Below are 18,591 nucleotides of genomic sequence, written 5' to 3'. Positions count from 1 at the left end.
TGTCTCTCAGAGGTTTCCCTCGCCACATGGTATTATCTTCTCTAAGTGCTTTTTTGAATGACTGTAGCCTTGCCTTGCAGTCCTTCCTTAGCCACCAACCTCTGTTGCTGCTATGAAGTCTTCAGATCTTCCCAAGCACTTCTGGCTGCTTCTCCTGTTGCTCTTCCTGATGGCTTGTAACCAGCTGTTCCATCTTCATCAATTGCTTTTTTCCCTCAGCTTCTGCTCCCAACAGACTAATTCTTGCTCTCCAGCAACAAACTATTGACTACATTCTCAATGAATCTAGTTCCATCACTGCTCTGTTTTAGTGTTATTACTTTTTCAAAGCAGTTATATTCCACCTTTTAGCCAAAAAGGCCCCCAGAGCAGTTTTCTAGATAAGCAGTACACCCTAACAATTTAAAATTTAAGATTAATATTTGCAATCTAAAGTTGTAACACACACAAGAAATAAAAATGGAGGGGGGCAAAGAGAGAAATTAAATTCAGTGCTTATTATGACAGCTGGATGGAATGGTTGAGACAACTTGCTGGAAAAGCTGTAGCTGATTGACAAGTGAAGGCAGAAGTATCTTCCTCCAGTTAGTCTCCTCTCAGAGCCACCACTGTGTGTCAGTAGTCAGATGGTAAATTGCTTCCTCAAGCTGCTGTTCAAATCATCAGCTGGTCTTTCTGTGTTGTACATTCAGCTGAACTATGCATAGTAAGAAAGAATGCCATGTGCAGACTGATGACTAGAAGGAGGGGTTCTCAGCACCAGGTGGCTCAGGCATCTTGAAGTCAAACCCGAGAACGAACAGAAGATCATGGAATGTTCACATTACAGCCAACCAGATTTTGCCAATTTGGATTGCTTCACTATGAACAAATACCTTTGCATTTGGCATAAAGGACTGGATGAGCAGTGAGCAACCATCCATGAAAGCTCATGCCAAATGTGTCAGTGCTTATATCACAGGATTGTTTTTGCCAGAACAGACTAATATGCTCCCCCTTTCACTAAATATATAAGCAAAAACTTGTCTCATACATAGTCAGTTTTACCGCAAAGTAAAAAAGTAGCAGTTGTTTATTCAGTCTGCCAATTTGACTCTCTAAAGCAGTGGCTCCCATCCTTGGGTCTACAGATGTTCTTGGACTGTAATTCCCAGAAATCCTGGCCAGCACAGGTGTGAAGGCTTCTGGGAGGTTTCATCCAAGAACACCTGGGGTCCCAAGGTTAGGAACCACTGCTGTAAAGGTAAAGGTTCCCTTTGACATTTAGTTCAGTCGTGTCCAATTCTAGGGCGTGGTGCTCATCCTCATCTCCAAGCCATAGAGCCAGCATTTGTCCACAGACAGTTCCCGCGGTCATGTGGCCAACGCGACTCGACACGGAACGCCATTACCTTCCCACTGTGGTGGTACCTATTAATCCACTCGCATTTACATGCTTTCGAACTACTAGGTTGGCAGGAGCTGGGACAAGCGACGGGAGCTCACTCTGTTGCGTGGATTCAGTCTTATGACTGCTGGTCTTCTGACCTTGCAGCACCGAGGCTTCTGTGGTTTAACCATGTAACCACTGCTTTAAAGACCGCAAACTTCTCTGGTCCTCAGCAAAAGATATGGTTTCCATATTTTTACAATTCTAGTTTAAAAACAGAAGCTCAGTAATCAATTAAGCTTTATTTCACACACATATTTAGTTTTCTCACTGTGTCCAAATGCAGTAGGTTGAGTCTAAGTAGAAAACACTACAGCAGCCTGTACTTCCCAGGATAGTTTTAAGCATTCTCTATGACAATGAAAAAATTGAAACAGTTAAGAGATTTTGTATATCTTGATTCAATCATCAATCCAAATGGAGACTGCAGCTAAGAAATAAGAAGACTGACATTCGGAAGGCAGCAATGAAGAAATTAGAAAATACAGTATCAAGTATATAAGGATGTGTCACTGGAGACCAAGACCAGCTGCACTCTTGCATTTCCAATCACCATGGGTATGAAAACTAAACAGTTAAGAAAGCTGACAAAAAATTGATTTGTTTGAAATGTGGTGCTGGAGGAGAACTTTGTGGATACCCAGGACTGCCAGAAAGACAAACTAAGCCTGAACTATCTCTGGGGGTAAAAATGTTGAGGCTGAAGCTTTTGGCACAGAAGGCAGGATTCTCTGGCAAAGGCAATCATGCTGGGAAAGGTGGCAGGCAGCAGGGAAATAAGATGACCATATACAAGATGGACTGACTCCGTAAAGGAATCCACAGGCTTTAGTTTGCACAAACTGAGCAGGGCAGTTAAGGGCAGGATATTTTGGAGATCGTTCATTCACAGGGTTGCCATCGGTTGGAGGCGATTTGGTAACACACAACACCAAATTGTGTTGTGACTATCAGAACAGACTGCTGGCAGGAATGAAAGATTGTTCTTGCTTGCAAAGGAGGGAGTAAAGGGGAGAAAAACAAGGGAAGCACCACTACCGGTAATGTCTGCCCCATCTGCTATTAAGTGCATTTCCCCACATCCCCCTCAAAGACCCTTCCCTTTCTTTCTTTATTTGTATCAGAGCATCAAACAATATAAAATTATGGACTTATGAATTGAAAAGTTAGGAAAGGAATGTTGAAAGTAAATTATTTTAAGGATATATGGAATGTTTCTCCAATACATGCATTTGGGAAAAGAATCATTATACTTTTGGAGAGAAATAGGGCATATGAATTAAAAAGGAGGAGGGGAAAATCCCAAGGGTGGTGGGGAGCACTGGGTGCATTATGTATTATGAGTTTTTATTTTAAATTGAGTTTGTTTTTATTACTTGTTTTTATTTTGTTTTCTTTCTTGTATCTGTCACATTATGGTTTATTATTAATTTAAAATAAAAAATGGACATATATGAAATATATATAAAATAAAAATATTTAAATGTTAAGATATTTAGACTATTTTTAACCAAAAGTGGATTATTTCAACAGTGTTATCTTAGCCATTTGCTAGATCTTCTTTTGTACACATGGTAGGGCATACATTGTATGCATGTAAGTGCCACATGGACTGAATTTTATCCTGGTAACCCCATTTTAGCTTCCCTTTATAATGTATTTTGTAACAGAAATATTTCAAGAACCTAATACTAGAATTAATTATGACAGCAATGGCAAAACGTCCCCACTAGGGAGAGCTTTCCCTTAATTCAGTGCAATTGAGAACCTCCACCTTCTCTACATAAAATATACAAACTGGTACATCCCACTACTGATGTTAACCATCATCATAATCATCTTAGAACTGCAGAGCAAGAAGGAAACCTATGGATCATCGAGCCCAACCCGTATCAGGGAGAAATAGTGGGGAATCAAACTTCAAATCTCTGGCTCCGCCGCCAGATACAGTGGTGCCTCGCATAGCGATCACTCCGTTTAGCGATGAAATCACTTTGCGACACATTTTTTGCAGCCCTCTAATTTAAAGACACCTGGCTTAAAATTGCCTGTGTGGTATTTTCTTTTGTTCTGCTCTATGGACATCTGGGGACAAATCCTATGCAGTTGGATTTCCATTTTTTTTTAATTGGCTCTATTCCTATGCAATTTTTCAAGTAAAGCTGTCCCACAGATGCTTTCTTCATGCCAGAAGACACTTTACTTACTTAAATACAGTACACTAGATTGTAATAGTGGAAAGATTTCCAAGTTAAAACTAGGTTTTTGCATTATTCATAAAATCAATGATGGCAGTCAAAATGGGTTATGCCACAACTAGCTATATTTTTACTATTTCTTTTCAATGGCATTGGGTCACTTTAGTATTTTTTAAAAAAATCCAGCAACATGAAAATAGAAACTATGAGAGCTCGCTCCATCAGAGGTTTTCGATTATTATTGGCAATGAAAGTAACCTTGCTGTTGAAGCCATTCTGATCTAAAACAACATTGAATTACCATCTGTAACATGTATAGACATGCAGCTGAAAACGAAAGAGAAAAATGGTTTTGGCTTTTTAAAGTAATATATCATAACTTCCAAATGAATTGGCTACACCCTTTCTTTCACTTCAACTCAACCTTCAGTTGATGCCAGGGTGGAACTCTGAGTTGTCTAATATAGGTGGTTAAGCAAGCGTGAATACCTGAAATAGCTGAGCATCCTTATCATCAAAAGAGCAAAGCTATTTGTTCCAGCTTAAGGAAGTTTTCAGAAGACAATGTACATAGATGGTCACATATTTAGAGTACTAAATAAGAAATAGCCAAAATACAACAGTTTTCCCGTAGAATGCAGTTAGCATGTTTTTGTCCTTTTGGGGGGGGGGCATTCATAAAATATAAGCTTTTCCTTTCAGCAGTTTATATTTTAATAAATCTCACAGAATGTTAGGTTTTGTTCCTGTCAAAAGGAATTAAACCTTGTTCCTTTTTTTTGGTTGCTTCTCCCATATCCACCATTTAATATAAAAGTCGAGGTAATGAAAAATTAGACATTTTAAGCAGTTGTTCTAAGAGAGGCATTTGTTTTCTTTATTACAAAAGAGAAACAACACTGAACAAGCCCAAGTGGCTTTATAGGACGGTGGCATTTCATAAGCTTAGCACAAAGGTGCCAGTTTCCTTTAAAAAATAAATAAACAAACAAACATGAAATGAATGGGTCTATTTCTCCAATCTTCTCTTTATCTCTTCAATGATTTTCTCCTTAGGAATATTTGTCTAGAAGCCAAAAAGAACACTGGATTAGTACAATTCATCAAAATAATGTACCCCCTCTACTGCAGGAAATTTAAATTATTAATGTCTATCTGATACTTCTTTTGTTTAAAGTCCTCTAAGAGAAATATTGCTGATGGACCCTTTAAAAATACCAACCTCTTCCCTGGTAGGGACATCCCGAAGTTTCACAACTCCGTTATTCAGTTCTTCTTCCCCAACAATGGCAACAAGCGGGATGCCTCTTTCTTCACAATAGTGCAACTGCTTCAGTATCTTAGGATTCTTCTTATAAAACATCTCTGCCTGGAAGATGTTCACACCAAAGATAGAAACCAGACATTCACACCCCACGTAGCTTGACACAGAATGCCGGAGAATTATTTCGGTCATTAATGCTATCAGAAAAACCCTAAAGAGAGGCTTTTCACCAAGTCAGGGACTAATGTGGTCCTGAGTACTCAACTCTGCTTCCAATATTGAACAGAATGAAGAATCTGTTTATTCTTCAGATATCTATTTTCTACTAAGCGAATTCCTGTCTTCTTTAAAGTTTGGGCAGGCTCAGAAGCACAACATTACAGTGGTGCCTCGCTTGACGATGTTAATTCGTTCCAGCGAAATCCCTGTAGAGCGAAAACATTGTAAAGCGAAATAAGAAAGCCCACTGAAATGCATTGAAACCCATTCAATGCATTCCAATGGGCTGAAAACTCACCGTCCAGCAAAGGTCCTCCATAGGGGCGGCTATTTTTGGGTGCCTGTATAGTGAAAAATGGCTCCTAAAAACAGCAGGGAGCCATTTTGTACACCCGGCGGCCATTTTGAAACCGACGATCAGCTGTTTTTAGATCGTTGTAATGCGAAAATCGGTTCTCGAGGCAGAGAACGGATCATCGTGAAGCAGATTTTTCCCATTTAGACCATCGTTTTACAATCATCAAGTTATTTCCTCATTAAGTGAGGCAATCATTAAGCGAGGCACCACTGCAGTTTCTAATATATATAAAGGGTAACTTTAACTTTTCAGTGTTACCTTTATGCCAGCATTCCATAATTTGGTGATTAGCTTCATCCTCTCAGCAAGGAAGTCCCGTTGAGCAGCTGCCACTAGCACTTCTGTTTCTGTTGCGCTGAAGTTCTCCATTAACTTTTCAGAACACAAAGAGAAAATATTCCAAAGCAATGAGAATGTAATACCATGTTTATCAACCATGCCATCATTTAACTAGGTGTAATCACTTTTGGCAAGAAAAATCTTCCATAGGTAATTCAACAGTTGAGTCACACATTTTCCTGAGCCAGGTTACTATAACAGACATGTTTGCCAACAATCAGTGACTTGGACTGCAAATCTGCACACACCGGCCTTGGAATAAACCCCATCAAATACAGTGCAACTTAACTGGGAGTAAACATGCACTGTCTTCATATATCCATTTATCCAGAGACAGCTCAAGTCCTTCTGCTGACTGAGCAAGAACAGCAAATGGCATCTCTAATTCACCTAGTCAAGGTGTGCTGTAACCTAAAGTAGCCCTTGGAACCCCTCCCAGTCCCTGGAACTAAAAATGCAAAGAAATCAAGTAATTGACAATCTGCTACCTTTTCCTGATATCAAAATCAGATACCCAGAGTGGATGCCACACTGCTTAATGGTAGGAATGGAGGCTCTGCATTTCTCTCATTGTTTATACCAATTCTGTCCTGATGATAGTCTCTCACTTGGTTTCTTTCTCTTTATAAATACAAACACTCCCTATTATTAGATTCTTCCTACTCGGAACAAAAAAGTACAGAACAGAAGAAGAGAAAAGCAAGGTTGCTTAGCAAAGCAGAAGGTTGGCTTTAGATAAAAACCAACAAAGTTCCTCCTTATATTATTTTTACTGTACATAACCTTTACTGGCAGAAGACAGCCAAAATGAGCAAAGCACAGTCAGTTTACATCTAATGAACTTCTTGACAATGAACTGGCAAAATTTATTGAAAGCCAGCATAATCCCAATAGCATTTTTATTTTGCTTTTGAATAATATTTTAAAAATAAATATGAAAGCAAATGAAACTCAGGTCCAAGGAGAGCCTTGGGACGAGGGCAAGGGGCTGTAATAGCAAAATAAATTGCTACTGGAGTATTGCCACTGCAAGGTTTAGGACTGCTGGTAACAATGTGGCAGCAATTTATTATTATTATTATTATTATTATTATTATTATTATTATTATTATTATTATTATTATTATTATTATTATTATTATTATTATTATTATTATTATTATTATTATTATTATCATTATCATTATCATTATCATCATCATCATCATCATCATCATCATCATCATCATCATCATCATCAAACACTTTCCTTCCTCCTGAAGTTACCAAAGGCTTCTTCAGGGCAAAAGGGAGCCCTAGGGTGTCTCAGGAACTGAAAGGGGTAGGATAGGAAACCGTCCATGAGTTTACATTAAATATTTCCAGTGTCCAATCTGGGTAGTGCCAGCATGATGTTATGCCAACAGGATTTTCCCCTGCTATCACACTAAGTCAAATGCCTGCTTTAAAAAAAGTTTACTTTATTGCTAAAAGGTTCTGAACTCAGATATTAATAGGGATGGCTGGAATAGAATGTCACAGTTAAAATGCTTAGGTTGTGTTAGGCTGCAGCTGACAGGCATAACAAATTAAATATTGGGTTAAATGCCAATTGGGTAATCTTCAGTCCTCTAGATATTGGTGAGTTACTATTCTTATCATCCTCACTAGCAATCACACTAGTGAAATCTGATGGGAATTGCAGTCTAGCAATATCTAGTGGGCTACAGGTTCCTAAGCCCTGGTTTAAATAATTCACACAGTTAATATCCATTACTAATAAGTCAAAATAAATAGTCTATGAGTACAAGCCTCTGCTCCTTCTATAGTATAAACTGCACCCCTTTCATTTTCTGCACATGTGTTAATCAGTATTCAAAATCCCTGATAGTATCATTCCCTTAATGCCATCTGACAGTACATTAAGAACACACCTTACCTCAGTATTCCTCTCTAAGACAGTGAAGATCCTTTCAACACCAATGCTGACTCCTACACAGGGTACTTTTTTCCAATTTGGAATAAATGAAGTTACAAGTCCATCATAGCGCCCACCTCCTGCTATGCTGCCCACATTTAAATGTTCATCTTGGTGCAGCAATACTGCCTCATAGATTACTCCACTGTAGTAATCTAGACCGCGAGCCAAACTCAGGTCCAAGGAGATCTGTGAAACAAGCCAAAGCTCCTGTTAGTATACAAAAGCTAGGGCATCCCAGGTTGCTCAGAAAGACCTAATGCAGTACAATCCCAGCACACCTTGTCTAAGATGTCAAACAGGGTAAGGTATTCAAATAGCAGCTTCATGTCCTCCAGCCCTTCCGTGGCCTGCTTATTCTGAGATAGCTTTGGATCCTGTACCAGCTTCTCAATCAGAGGCGCTCCTCCTGCAGAAAAGACATGGTCAAGTTGGAAGATACATGAGCACTAGTGCACTTTTCAGAGTATATAATCCATCCACCTCAGTGTAGCTCAAAACTAGCATTTCTTGTCCAGTGTAAAAAGCTATGTCAACATACTTTGAATTTTAAACAAACTTGGGTGGAACACAGTAAACACCAGTAGGAAGCGATGTTTCCAAGAAAACATGCGCGGGATTACAGCCAGCCTGGTGGTATGCAATTAGAGACTAAGTATTGGCACTCTATATTTTACCTCCACTGAAACTCACCACAGAGCTGAACATATTCACCAATACGATCTGCAACTTCTGGACAAATTCCCTTCTCATTGACCATCTCATTTTTCACTTCCTTCCATGTTATCTAAGGAGGATAGGTAGTCTTCAATCTTCAAATAAATTTGTTAGTAATACATTATATTCCAAAATCACTACGTACTACAAATAGCTTCATTGGTATATATATGTGCTGTCCTCTGAAGATGCCGGCCACAGAGACTGGCGAAACGTTAGAAAGAACAACCTTCAGAACATGGCCAAAGAGCCCGAAAAACCCACAACAACCATTAGATCCCAGCCGTAAGAGCCTTCGCGAATACATTAAATAGGGTCACTTTGAGGTGTGGCAGAGCATCTTGACCTAGAACCACCAATCCCTGTGTGTGGATGCAAGGATCTTTCTAAATATTAGTCTGCAGTTTCAAGTGGCCCTGTTCAGCTCAATCCAATCTTGGATAACATCATTGTGGAGTTGCTTCCTTGTTTAGCATATATTCTACTAAATCATAGCTGAGCAATAGAAAAAAAATGTATTCCTCCTTTTGCTAGTATGGTTTAATGGTTTACCTTGCCCAGTTTGTCAAGAGTGGAGCAAACTGTTTTAACCTTGGTTTCAGAAAGACCGCATACTGTAAAGATCCCGTCCAATATTCGCCTGTCATTGATCTATAAGAAAAGAAGAAACATTCAGTGGAAATTCAGTAGTTTCTTATAAAATAAGGGCACCTTATAGATAAGGCTCCCAAAATTTTCAGGAGCCCTAATCTAATCACAAGCCGCCACTACTTGGAAATAAATGCACTTACTACAACGTATCATTCCCTATGAAGATTCTTTTCCCATTCCTAATTTTTCATAGGCAGGAGCCTGCATCATGTATCTCACCTGGCCTGCTTAGAAGGGTATCAAATTCTCTTACTCTGATTAGAAAATCTCCAATCTTCAGGGCACTTAGAATCTCATGAATAATCTTCAGACACTCAGCATCAGGAATCATGGAATCATACTTGCCAGCAATGTCAAAATCCTATACCACAGAAGAACAGTTGTCAAAATTCAAAAGCACTACCCTGTACAGTAACTGCAATAGCAGAAATAATTAGCAACCTCCATATCCTTAAGTGGGAACAGAGTTAAAATGTATTCAACCCCACTCCCTCTGACATTTCAGATGAAGAACCCTTTGGTGCTGTCCATGCTGTTGTTTTAAGGGTTATGATTGCATAGCCCTACCTCTCTCTTCAACAGGAGATGAATAGTCTGCAAATACTCACACACTGGTAGAACTCTCTGTAGCGCCCCTTGGTCGTGATTATCTGGTCACGCCTGTAAACTTTCGCAATATGGTAACGCTTCAAATTCGTAATTTTGTTCATAGCCAAATAACGAGCGAATGGCACCTGTCAGATTTTTGTTAAGAAAAATCACAGGCAACTGGGTTTGCTTAGCATATCCTAATTTCACAGCCCTGCCAAGTGAATGTCAATACCCTATGAAGTAAAACTTTTGACAGGATACAGTCAAATCATAGCGAAGAGATAGCAGTTCTCCTCCGTGATCTTTCAGGTCATATATAAGCTTTGAATCTTCTCCCCAGTTGTCCGACAAAAGCTCCTTGGGAAAAAAAACAACAAGTTATGGCAAGGGTTTTAACTTTTAAGCAAGTTATTCTGATTTATGTGTCTGATCACAATTATTTATGCTTTAATCCAAGCAGATGAAGTGGTGTCCTTCAGATGTTATTAAGGTGCAAGCCCCTTGCTCCCTTACCACTAACTATACCAGGCCAGCACTAAAAGGAGTTAGTTCTAAATTCCAAAGGCTATCTACACACTTCTCTACATGTTTAATCTTTGAGAAGAAGTAAAATGTGTGGACAAATTGCCAGCAATGGCAAACGTATGGCACGTGTGCCATAGCGGGCACACAGAGCCCTCTCTGCAGGCACACGAGCCATTAAGTTGCCAGATCCCTAACAAGCCCCCCCCCCCGGCAGCCAAACCTGCAGAGGTGGCTGCTGCCATGGCGCTGGAGCCCTGACAGGCGGCGGGCCAGGATGCGGCGCAGCTGGCGCTGGCAGCAGATCTGGAGTGAGGTCTTGAGGCACCTCGGTGCCTGGGATTCCCCCTTCTGCCACCACTTCCAGTTCCGTTATTTCCAGTTTCGCTGCTGCCCACCAGTCCCCCCCGCCCCTTTTAGGTACTCAGGCCCAAAAAGGTTTGCAGTCACTGGCTTAGCCTATAAGAATGGGCCATGCTTTCCAGCAGAGCTAAGCACAGCTGCTAAAGAAAGCAGAAAGAACCCTTCAAGGAGCTGAAATGAATATCAGTGATGCTCAGCACCCTAATAGGGCTTTTAGGGTGAGTGAGATATTTAAAGAGTGGGCTTTACCAGTCTCCACCCCCACCCTTAGTTTTTATGGCCAAGAGGGCGTTCAAACCCACGTTTTCTGACTAGTCCATCACTCTGTCCACTAGCCCACACTGGCTATTATTATGCTTCTAGTTTCCGAGAAATGATGCATACTTTGTACCAACAGTTGCTGTAAGCATTTGAACTAGTTCTGAGTTCTCTTACTTAATGAAATAAAAATCCTTCCATGCCAAGTTCAAAGTGCTCATGTTGACTTATACAGCCCTTCACAAAGCTGGGACCTCATTACATGTCAGAGTGTCTCTCCTTAACATCATCTACCTGGGCAATGTCTACCTGGATCCATCTATCCAGGCTTTGTGACTGCCAGTGGTCACCCCTAGAGAGATCTGGAAAATAACCACCAGGAACTGGGCTGTTTCAGTGGTGGCTGCAACACTATGGAATGCCTTGCCTGTTGATGTTCTCCAGGCGCCCTCCCTTCTGACCTTCAGGAAATGGGCGAAAGGTGAGCTTTTCAAGGAGGCCTTTGGCAGTATCTCCTCTCCTAAATATTTTTGCAGACCCAGGTGTTTTTAAGTGAGTTTTATTTGCCTTTGGAGTCTTTTTGTCTGCATTTTTAATTGGGGGTATGTTCTGGTGGATGGTTTTTTTTAAAATCAGTGTTAGCCACCCAGAGTAGCACTTTGTTACTAGATGGTCGAGATAAAAGTGCAATCAATCAGTCAACCAACCAACCCCCAATTCTGCATCCAAGAACAATTTGTTTAGTTAGCCAGGGCACAGAATTGTAGATAAGGCCTCTATTATGTTTTCAGTGTCCCTGCACATATAAGGGGCATGGCTCAGATCTGCTGTTCTATGAGAAAAGAGAGAAAACATACTGGAAGTGATAACAGTGGAATCCAGTACTTATTTTACCAAGTATAGGAATTCCAGTGCAGAATTAGTTTCTGTGCCATTTAGCCCAATGTTAAACAGGTCTGTGTCAATGTAATTTAGACAAAATGCATGAACCATTCAAGTAGTTAGCCATGTCCTGCTACGTAAAGTTAAAGAAACCACTCCCAAGGTGATCTTGGGAATGGTTCATCCAGCTTGATGCTGGGGAACGTGTTGGAGCTAACTCCCAACATTATCATCCTGAGTATAAGATGTATATTGTAAACAAAATATTTCATTGGAAGTAAGGGACTATGGATCCACATTTTAGGTTTACTGCAGAACTGCAGTTTTTATGGAAACAACACTAAGATCAACAAGGTCAACATTACACATATTTTCTGCCATCTTACAAGGGTCAGTTTTGCAACACAGTTTGCTGCTTCCATTTTACAAAAGTCAATAACATCCAAGCAGTCTGAGTGCAGAATTTTAGCTTTAAGGAGAAACGGGCCACAGATATGAAGAACTTGTCAGACATAGGGATCAGTTGCACTTTCAAGCACACAAGTAACACAGATTTGCCCTCACCTTCAACTCAAACACAGGGGTATCTATCGTCACAGCTCCATGACGCTTGAAGCAGCTGATAATGGTGGAGAAGATTTTTTCGCGGATAGCCATCTGCTCTGGGCTAAAATCCCTGGTTCCCTGAAAGTCCATACAGAGGAAAAGGTACAGATTTAGAAAAATGTGTCTGTAATTTTTTAAATAAGGACTTGATAAAAATTACATAGCCGAAACAGGAATAGCAGCCAACAGCTGAAGGGCTTCCAGATGCTTCAACTGCATAATACCAAGTATTTGGATCTATGCCAAGTACAAGAATCATGTACAGAAAAATAATAGAAAGTGATTGGAAGAGAGCACAAAATTGAAAAAAGCAGCAGATTAAGCCTGTGAAAAACAAGGCAGAACATTGTTTGTGTTAAACTAAAAGATCATCTGCAATGAAAATAATGCAGCTTGCTCCAATGAAGGGAGAACCAGAGCCAAGTAATGTTTGAAGGGGACTCTGGGAGAGGAAGCTAAACACAGATGGGTGACTGAAGAGAAGCATTACCTTGGGGAGTCTGAGAATTAGTGTTTCTCTTCTTGCAGCAACTTCTACCTGTGATGATGCCTGATCTATCCCTTCATCAGTCACCTGGGAAACAATAAAGCAGATCTGATAAAGGAAAGTCAACACTGAACTTTGTGAGAATTTGATACTGTCATGGAATACAAAGGTCTGCAAGGCAGCTGTTCAACTAGTGAATTTACAGTAACAGATCTCTTGCTCTGTGATGCCCAAGTAATTTATGTTTGTGATTATTTTAGTGGTATAACAAAGGTACCATCCAATCTTGATTTCACATTGCCAATGACTCCTCTTCACTGTTAGAGGGCAAAATATTCAGCATTGTCTGTTCATGTATTTGTATACTGCTACAGAAATTTCACTAAAGCCACTCTAGATCTTATCGACAAATGAGGAGTTTTAAATGAAAATCATCACTGTGTTTAAGGGTAATATTTTGGAATAGATTTATTCCATTTGCTCAAAATCCTGAAAATGTTATCTTGGACATCATCACTGAGCCATGCAACATTTTCAGTCTATGAACAACACATGAAATTGCCATGTACACTCAGCCATTGGTAGATTTTATACAGTTTTATGTATCAATAGATCTCCGAGGCTATCAGGCAGAGAGATCCATCTAAGCCTGGCTAGGTCAAATATTTTTAACCAGAACAGTGATTCCCAACTTTTGGTAACCCAGGTGTTTGTGGAGGGTAACTCCCAGAAGCCTTCACCACTAGCTGTGCAGGCTGGGGTTTCTGGGAGCTGCAATACAAGAATACCTGGCTTACCCGAGGTTGGGAACCACTGAACTAGAGGAAAAAAAGTGAACACTAATTCAACCTGGTACTACATGTATGTATCCAAAGCATATGCTCTACCAACAGCTGATGAGGTTCTCCCATAAGTAGAGCATTACAGACAATGGGAGTGTGTTGTAGAAAACAATACAGTGACTGTGAAGATATCCAAAATAAATATTCCATTAATAACAAAGAGTCATAAGATCAACACTCTCATAGCACAGCACTTGACTTCCCTCACTGTCTATAATCTCTTTGTCCCCAACCCCAGCCTAAATACGTCCCAAATTCTGGATAACATTTCTTGCATCTGATTTAATGGGGTTACGTCTTCAAAGTGCCAAAGAACCTACATACCTGTAGCAAATGAAATAGCAAAGAGGAAAATGCACCAATTGAAACACACCTGGTTTGGAAAATGACTGGAAAATGCCCGTTGGATGCAAAACTGCCATATAGGCTGGTGCTGCCTTCTGCAGGAAATCTTTGGGAGGAAGAGCTTGATCCAATGCATGGTAGGGACTCTACACAATGGAGATCAAGAACTGATGTTTCCTAGTGTGCATGTATCAGATCTTCATGGCCCCAGATATGAGAAGCTGCTTGCATTCTAGTCAGTAGGAGGCATCACTACTGTGTAGACAACATGAAGAAGAACTTGACAAAAACAAAAACTTTAGTGGGGTAGTTACACAGTCATGTTACTCTCATGCCTTGTAAACAATGACTGTATTGCTCAGAGACTGTGATGTCACAGATGTCCTCACATGCCCTGGAGAGTGTATTTGAATCCAGGGACAAAGTGCACATAGCTGACGAGTCTGCAAAGTTCACAGGATGCTTAATGACAGTGCTTTTTGATACAGTGTTTTACTTTTCATACATTGTTACTTTGGTTTATTACATTATTATACAGTACTACTCTTCCTCCATAGACATCAAGGCAATTTATTCCCCCACCCTCTTTTACCTTTTTGCAGTGTAGTCCAGTGGTTCTTAACCTTGGGTTACCCAGGAGTTTTTGGACTATAACTCCCAGAAGCCTTTACCACCAGCTGTGCTGGCTGGGGTTTCTGGGAGTTGCAGTTCAAAAGCACTTGGGTAACCCAAGGTTAAGAACCACTGGTGTAGTCCTCCATAGGTTGTTGGCCTGCATATTTCAGCATCCCTTATTCTAGCAATGCCGGCTAGCTTTGATGCGAGTTGCAATCCACAGCATCTAAAGGGCTGCACGTTACCCACCTCCAGTTTAAGCCGACCGACGTAGCTAGCTAAGAACAACCTAAGCTTTGTGGCAGTGCAACATTTGAAACCCAGGTCTAATTCCATCACTTTGTCCTCTAGAAGAGACCTCCTAATACTGTACCTGAATTATTCTCACCGCTCTGCTCTGCAGATGAGATATTGACCCCATTAGATAGTTTCATTAAAATCAAAAGCTTTGAGCCCATATCGCAGCTGAAACGGCTGAGAGACTAAAGATTCTTAACCGAGGAGAAAACCAGAATCTTTCATTGTGAGAAACCATAGACAAAACTTTCCTACGGAAGAATTTCCGGCTAGAGAAGACACACCTTTATGTGTAGAGAGCGATTCCCTCACCGGCAGTGGGCTTTCTCACTCTGCGGCCCTAGACTTCAATATAGACTAACCACTTTGACTAGGGACGAAGCGTCCTAGTTACTCACATACTGTACCATGTTCTTTTCTCATCAAAGGGATAAAACTGACTGTTGCTCACTAGAAACCGAGCCTTTTGTTTTAGCTGTGATTTAGGATCACCTTACAGTAATTACCTCACTTTCCCACCAAGAATTGTGTGGAAGAAAATACTTTTTCATACTCAGGTCTTAAGAAGCAGTTTTAAAAGTTTTTTTTTTCTAAAAATGTAAATACAGCTTATAATAACACACGTTTACAAATAACATTTATCAATTAATAAAAGTAAGCAGAGTTGAGAATATGTTTATGATCACCTGCAATACAGTTAAGGTAGGGAGAGAACTCGGGGAGAGGCTGAGAGCAGGTGTATGAAGTGGGTAGTGTCGGATTAGGGTTGAAGAGTGTCTGCTCGGCCACAAAAAGACAGTAGGATGGGGGTGGAAACCACTTTCCAACTAGTTCACATATCAGCCCTGTTAAGGTCGCCCCCTACGTCGGAAATGGCTTGACGACACATAGCAGTCCTACCTCCGGAGGACAGTTTACAACCACCCCACATTAAGATATCCCTGTTTCAGATTAGAGCGCTGAAGCTGACAGGAAGGAATTTGCACCCCCTACGATCTGAAAAGCTCCCACTTGGTGTTTCTAGATCACATGCAGCTTCACAACTCTTTGCAGTGCTTCCTAAGGTAGATGCAGACAGCCGTCAAAAAAAAAGGTCACCTATTAAGATAATCAAATATTTCAAGAGGGATCGATTTGCTAATTGTGGATCCAAATGACTCGGATTCTTTGCACAACCATATTAAAAACACACAGGACACCGACAGAAAATGCACTGTGCAGTGCATGCAAAAGACCTCTGCTTCCAGGAATTCTGGAAAGCTGAGGAGAGCTGTGCTCCATTCACAGGCGTGCGAGAATATCGCTATTCCATGGCACATCGTGGTGAAATGAAGGTCTCAGACGAACCGGGAAGCGAAGGCTTACTCTACCTCTTTTGGTCATTCCCCTCCATTCACGTGCCTCCATCCCCGGGCGAAGGAGAGGCGCTCCTCCCCGACCTCTATGGTTCTGGTCCTTCCTGGGGAGCTTCGCGATTGGTCGGAGAGGGCGCGACGTTGGTCGGCTTCCGGGACGCTTCGCAGGCAAGATGGCGTCAGGCAGCGGGGTAGGTGACGGGCTGGCTTTTCTAAAGGAAGCGAGAGCTCTTTCGTCTTCTCTCTTGAGAAATTGTAATGTTCCGGAGAAATGAGGGGTTCCAGGTCGGTTGCCGGAACGGAGATGAGGGACTCTCGCCCCTTCAGGGTGGGATGGGACAGGGATCCTGGCTTCTCGCCCCGAGGAGCCGGCAGATATTTGTCGCTCCAAGACGCGCCAGGAAGCAGATTTTTCTATATCTGCAGCTCAAGTTTATTTACTCAGAAATATTTTTTGTCATTACATGTTAAAAGTCCCGACAGATTCTGGAGGGGTATTCGTGATAGTCTGCTCTGTGCCCGACAAGAGAAGAATCCTGTACAGAGTGCGGCCCAGGCATAGCCACTTTCCATTTTAGGTTGTTGTCAGTTCCTCACATGCCTTGCTTTTTGTCTTCTGGGATAATAGTATGTGCTTGTCTTGCCTCTTTTAACGTAAGGGAGATGACATCTTAAAAATTAGGTGAATTGTGGACCAGGGAACCCACAGTACAACAGTATGGAGAATGAGGTGGATTTAAGATTATTGGACTCAATGAGCTCAGGCAATCTAACTCTGCTTAAGGTGTGATGGCTAGCTGATTTATATGCTTGCAACTGGAGGTATGTGTAGGATGTTCCTGGAGACTATAAAGGCGTGGGTACAGAAAAACTAAGATAAAGATGAATGCTGTAATGTTTTCAGTGTTCATGATCTTAATTTGTATGGGTGTCAGTAAAAAACATTTCCAAAACTATGAACTGGACACTCACGGAAATTACAGGCTTTGCTTTATGGGGAATTGTTGCTATATTAAGTCAGATAAAGTTATTCCACCATAGTGAAAAGACTCCCCAGGATACCAGTGAACATGTTAACTTTGCCTCCCCCCAAAAAGCCTCCTAACTTCAGTGTCAGCATCTGTTTTGTTACATTCTCAATGAAATTCTTTAACATTGAACCCAGTGAGTGCATCTTCTCTATCAAAAAAGGCTATCGTGTTTGGAACTTTATAGTTTAGAAAAAAGGTAAACTTTGTGGGATTCACAGCTACAAATTATGGCGATAGTACTAACTTAGGATGGTCTCAACAGTCATAAATATATTTAGATTCTTAAATTGAATTTGCACCATACGAAGACATGGATTTTTATGCCCATTTATATAATCTAACAATGGAAGCAACATTTGTTGTGGAAGTTCAACAGAACCTTTGTTATAAGACCTGTGTTTGTCTCATAAGCTTGGTCCTTATTTCTACCTTCTGGACTTTTTAACTCTTGCAGATAAAGAAAGAACAATATAAATTTATTCCTGTTTTTTCATAGAATGTATGGGAGACTGTATTAGATTGCAACAATGCATGCTTAAATGATTTATTTCAGTGTTTTTGGTGAATGTGTGTCTTGCACATATGTGGGTGGCTAAGATACAACATTGCAGGGTGCAATTCTCTGATTAAACAAAGCAGTTCTCCACTTGGCAATAAATGGGTTCAGGTTTAATTGGAAGTCTTCTGAACAGTGGGGATGTATTGCTTCAGCCTGGCAAATAATAGTCCTGTGAGTATGTGGACAGCATCAGAAATCAATTGGTGAGCATTGTTCCCTTTTCAGCTTGGATTGGTTCAAATCCTTCCAGGTAATCAGTGAAACTCTGAATGTTATTACTGTATAACCTGATTTTGATAGCCAGTCCTTTATAACTGAGAAGATTTCATTCATAAACAATGTTTGAGCAGGTACTAAAAGGGACATATGAGAAAACTGTTCAGAGTTTGTAGACCTCTGAATTGTGGCTCATATTCACACACTACCTTGTATGACTCTCCTGAGCAATGCTAGAGTTTGTATTGACACCTGTACCTCCACTTTGCAAATCTTTGAGACCAAACACCACAGTCCCTTATGTGAAGATTCTCAGTCATCCTGGTGTGGTCATCTGGACTAAAGAAGCTGCTTGGATGAGTAGCAAAACGTTTCAACCTAACAAGAAAGAAGTCCAGTTGCTATGGCTCAGTTTCCAGATAACCACAGTCCCTTGTTGAGAAGTAGTAGGTAAGGGGGAAAACATCCCTAAACATTTTCCATAAGCCCA

The 18,591-nt window shown here is 40.8% G+C and overlaps 2 protein-coding genes across 6 annotated transcripts in view; one reads left to right on the top strand and one right to left on the bottom strand.

Annotated features, from left to right (window-relative positions):
• Positions 1 to 4,477: 4,477 nt before the first annotated feature.
• LOC110082091 (histidine--tRNA ligase, cytoplasmic) lies at positions 4,478 to 16,421 on the bottom strand. Of its 4 annotated transcripts, none has more exons than XM_078392511.1 (15): positions 16,311 to 16,421; positions 14,057 to 14,283; positions 12,845 to 12,928; positions 12,313 to 12,432; positions 9,985 to 10,080; positions 9,741 to 9,866; positions 9,386 to 9,493; positions 9,034 to 9,132; positions 8,458 to 8,551; positions 8,046 to 8,173; positions 7,726 to 7,953; positions 6,763 to 6,795; positions 5,727 to 5,840; positions 4,850 to 4,996; positions 4,478 to 4,693 (listed from the first exon to the last, which is right to left on the bottom strand). In XM_078392511.1, the coding sequence occupies exons 2-15, from the start codon at positions 14,162 to 14,164 to the stop codon at positions 4,637 to 4,639; spliced, it is 1,542 nt and encodes a 513-aa protein (XP_078248637.1). In that variant the 5' UTR covers positions 14,165 to 14,283; positions 16,311 to 16,421; the 3' UTR covers positions 4,478 to 4,636. The 4 variants fall into 4 exon arrangements, with proteins under 4 accessions (XP_078248637.1, XP_078248638.1, XP_020655020.3 ...); XM_078392512.1 differs by having other exon boundaries at positions 14,057 to 14,280; positions 16,311 to 16,391; XM_020799361.3 differs by lacking the exon at positions 6,763 to 6,795.
• ZMAT2 (zinc finger matrin-type 2) overlaps positions 16,411 to 18,591 on the top strand; it is a 29,691-nt gene continuing 27,510 nt past the window's right edge. Inside the window, exon 1 of one of the 2 annotated variants that reach the window (XM_020799365.3) lies at positions 16,411 to 16,486. In XM_020799365.3, coding sequence (XP_020655024.1) covers positions 16,469 to 16,486 — 18 coding nt within the window. In that variant the 5' untranslated portion in view covers positions 16,411 to 16,468. The other variant, XM_020799364.3, reaches the window with a different exon arrangement.

This window comes from Pogona vitticeps, chromosome 4 (genome assembly GCF_051106095.1).
Source record: "Pogona vitticeps strain Pit_001003342236 chromosome 4, PviZW2.1, whole genome shotgun sequence".
NCBI lineage: Eukaryota > Metazoa > Chordata > Lepidosauria > Squamata > Agamidae > Pogona > Pogona vitticeps.
This window is presented reverse-complemented; position numbering and strand designations above follow the sequence as displayed.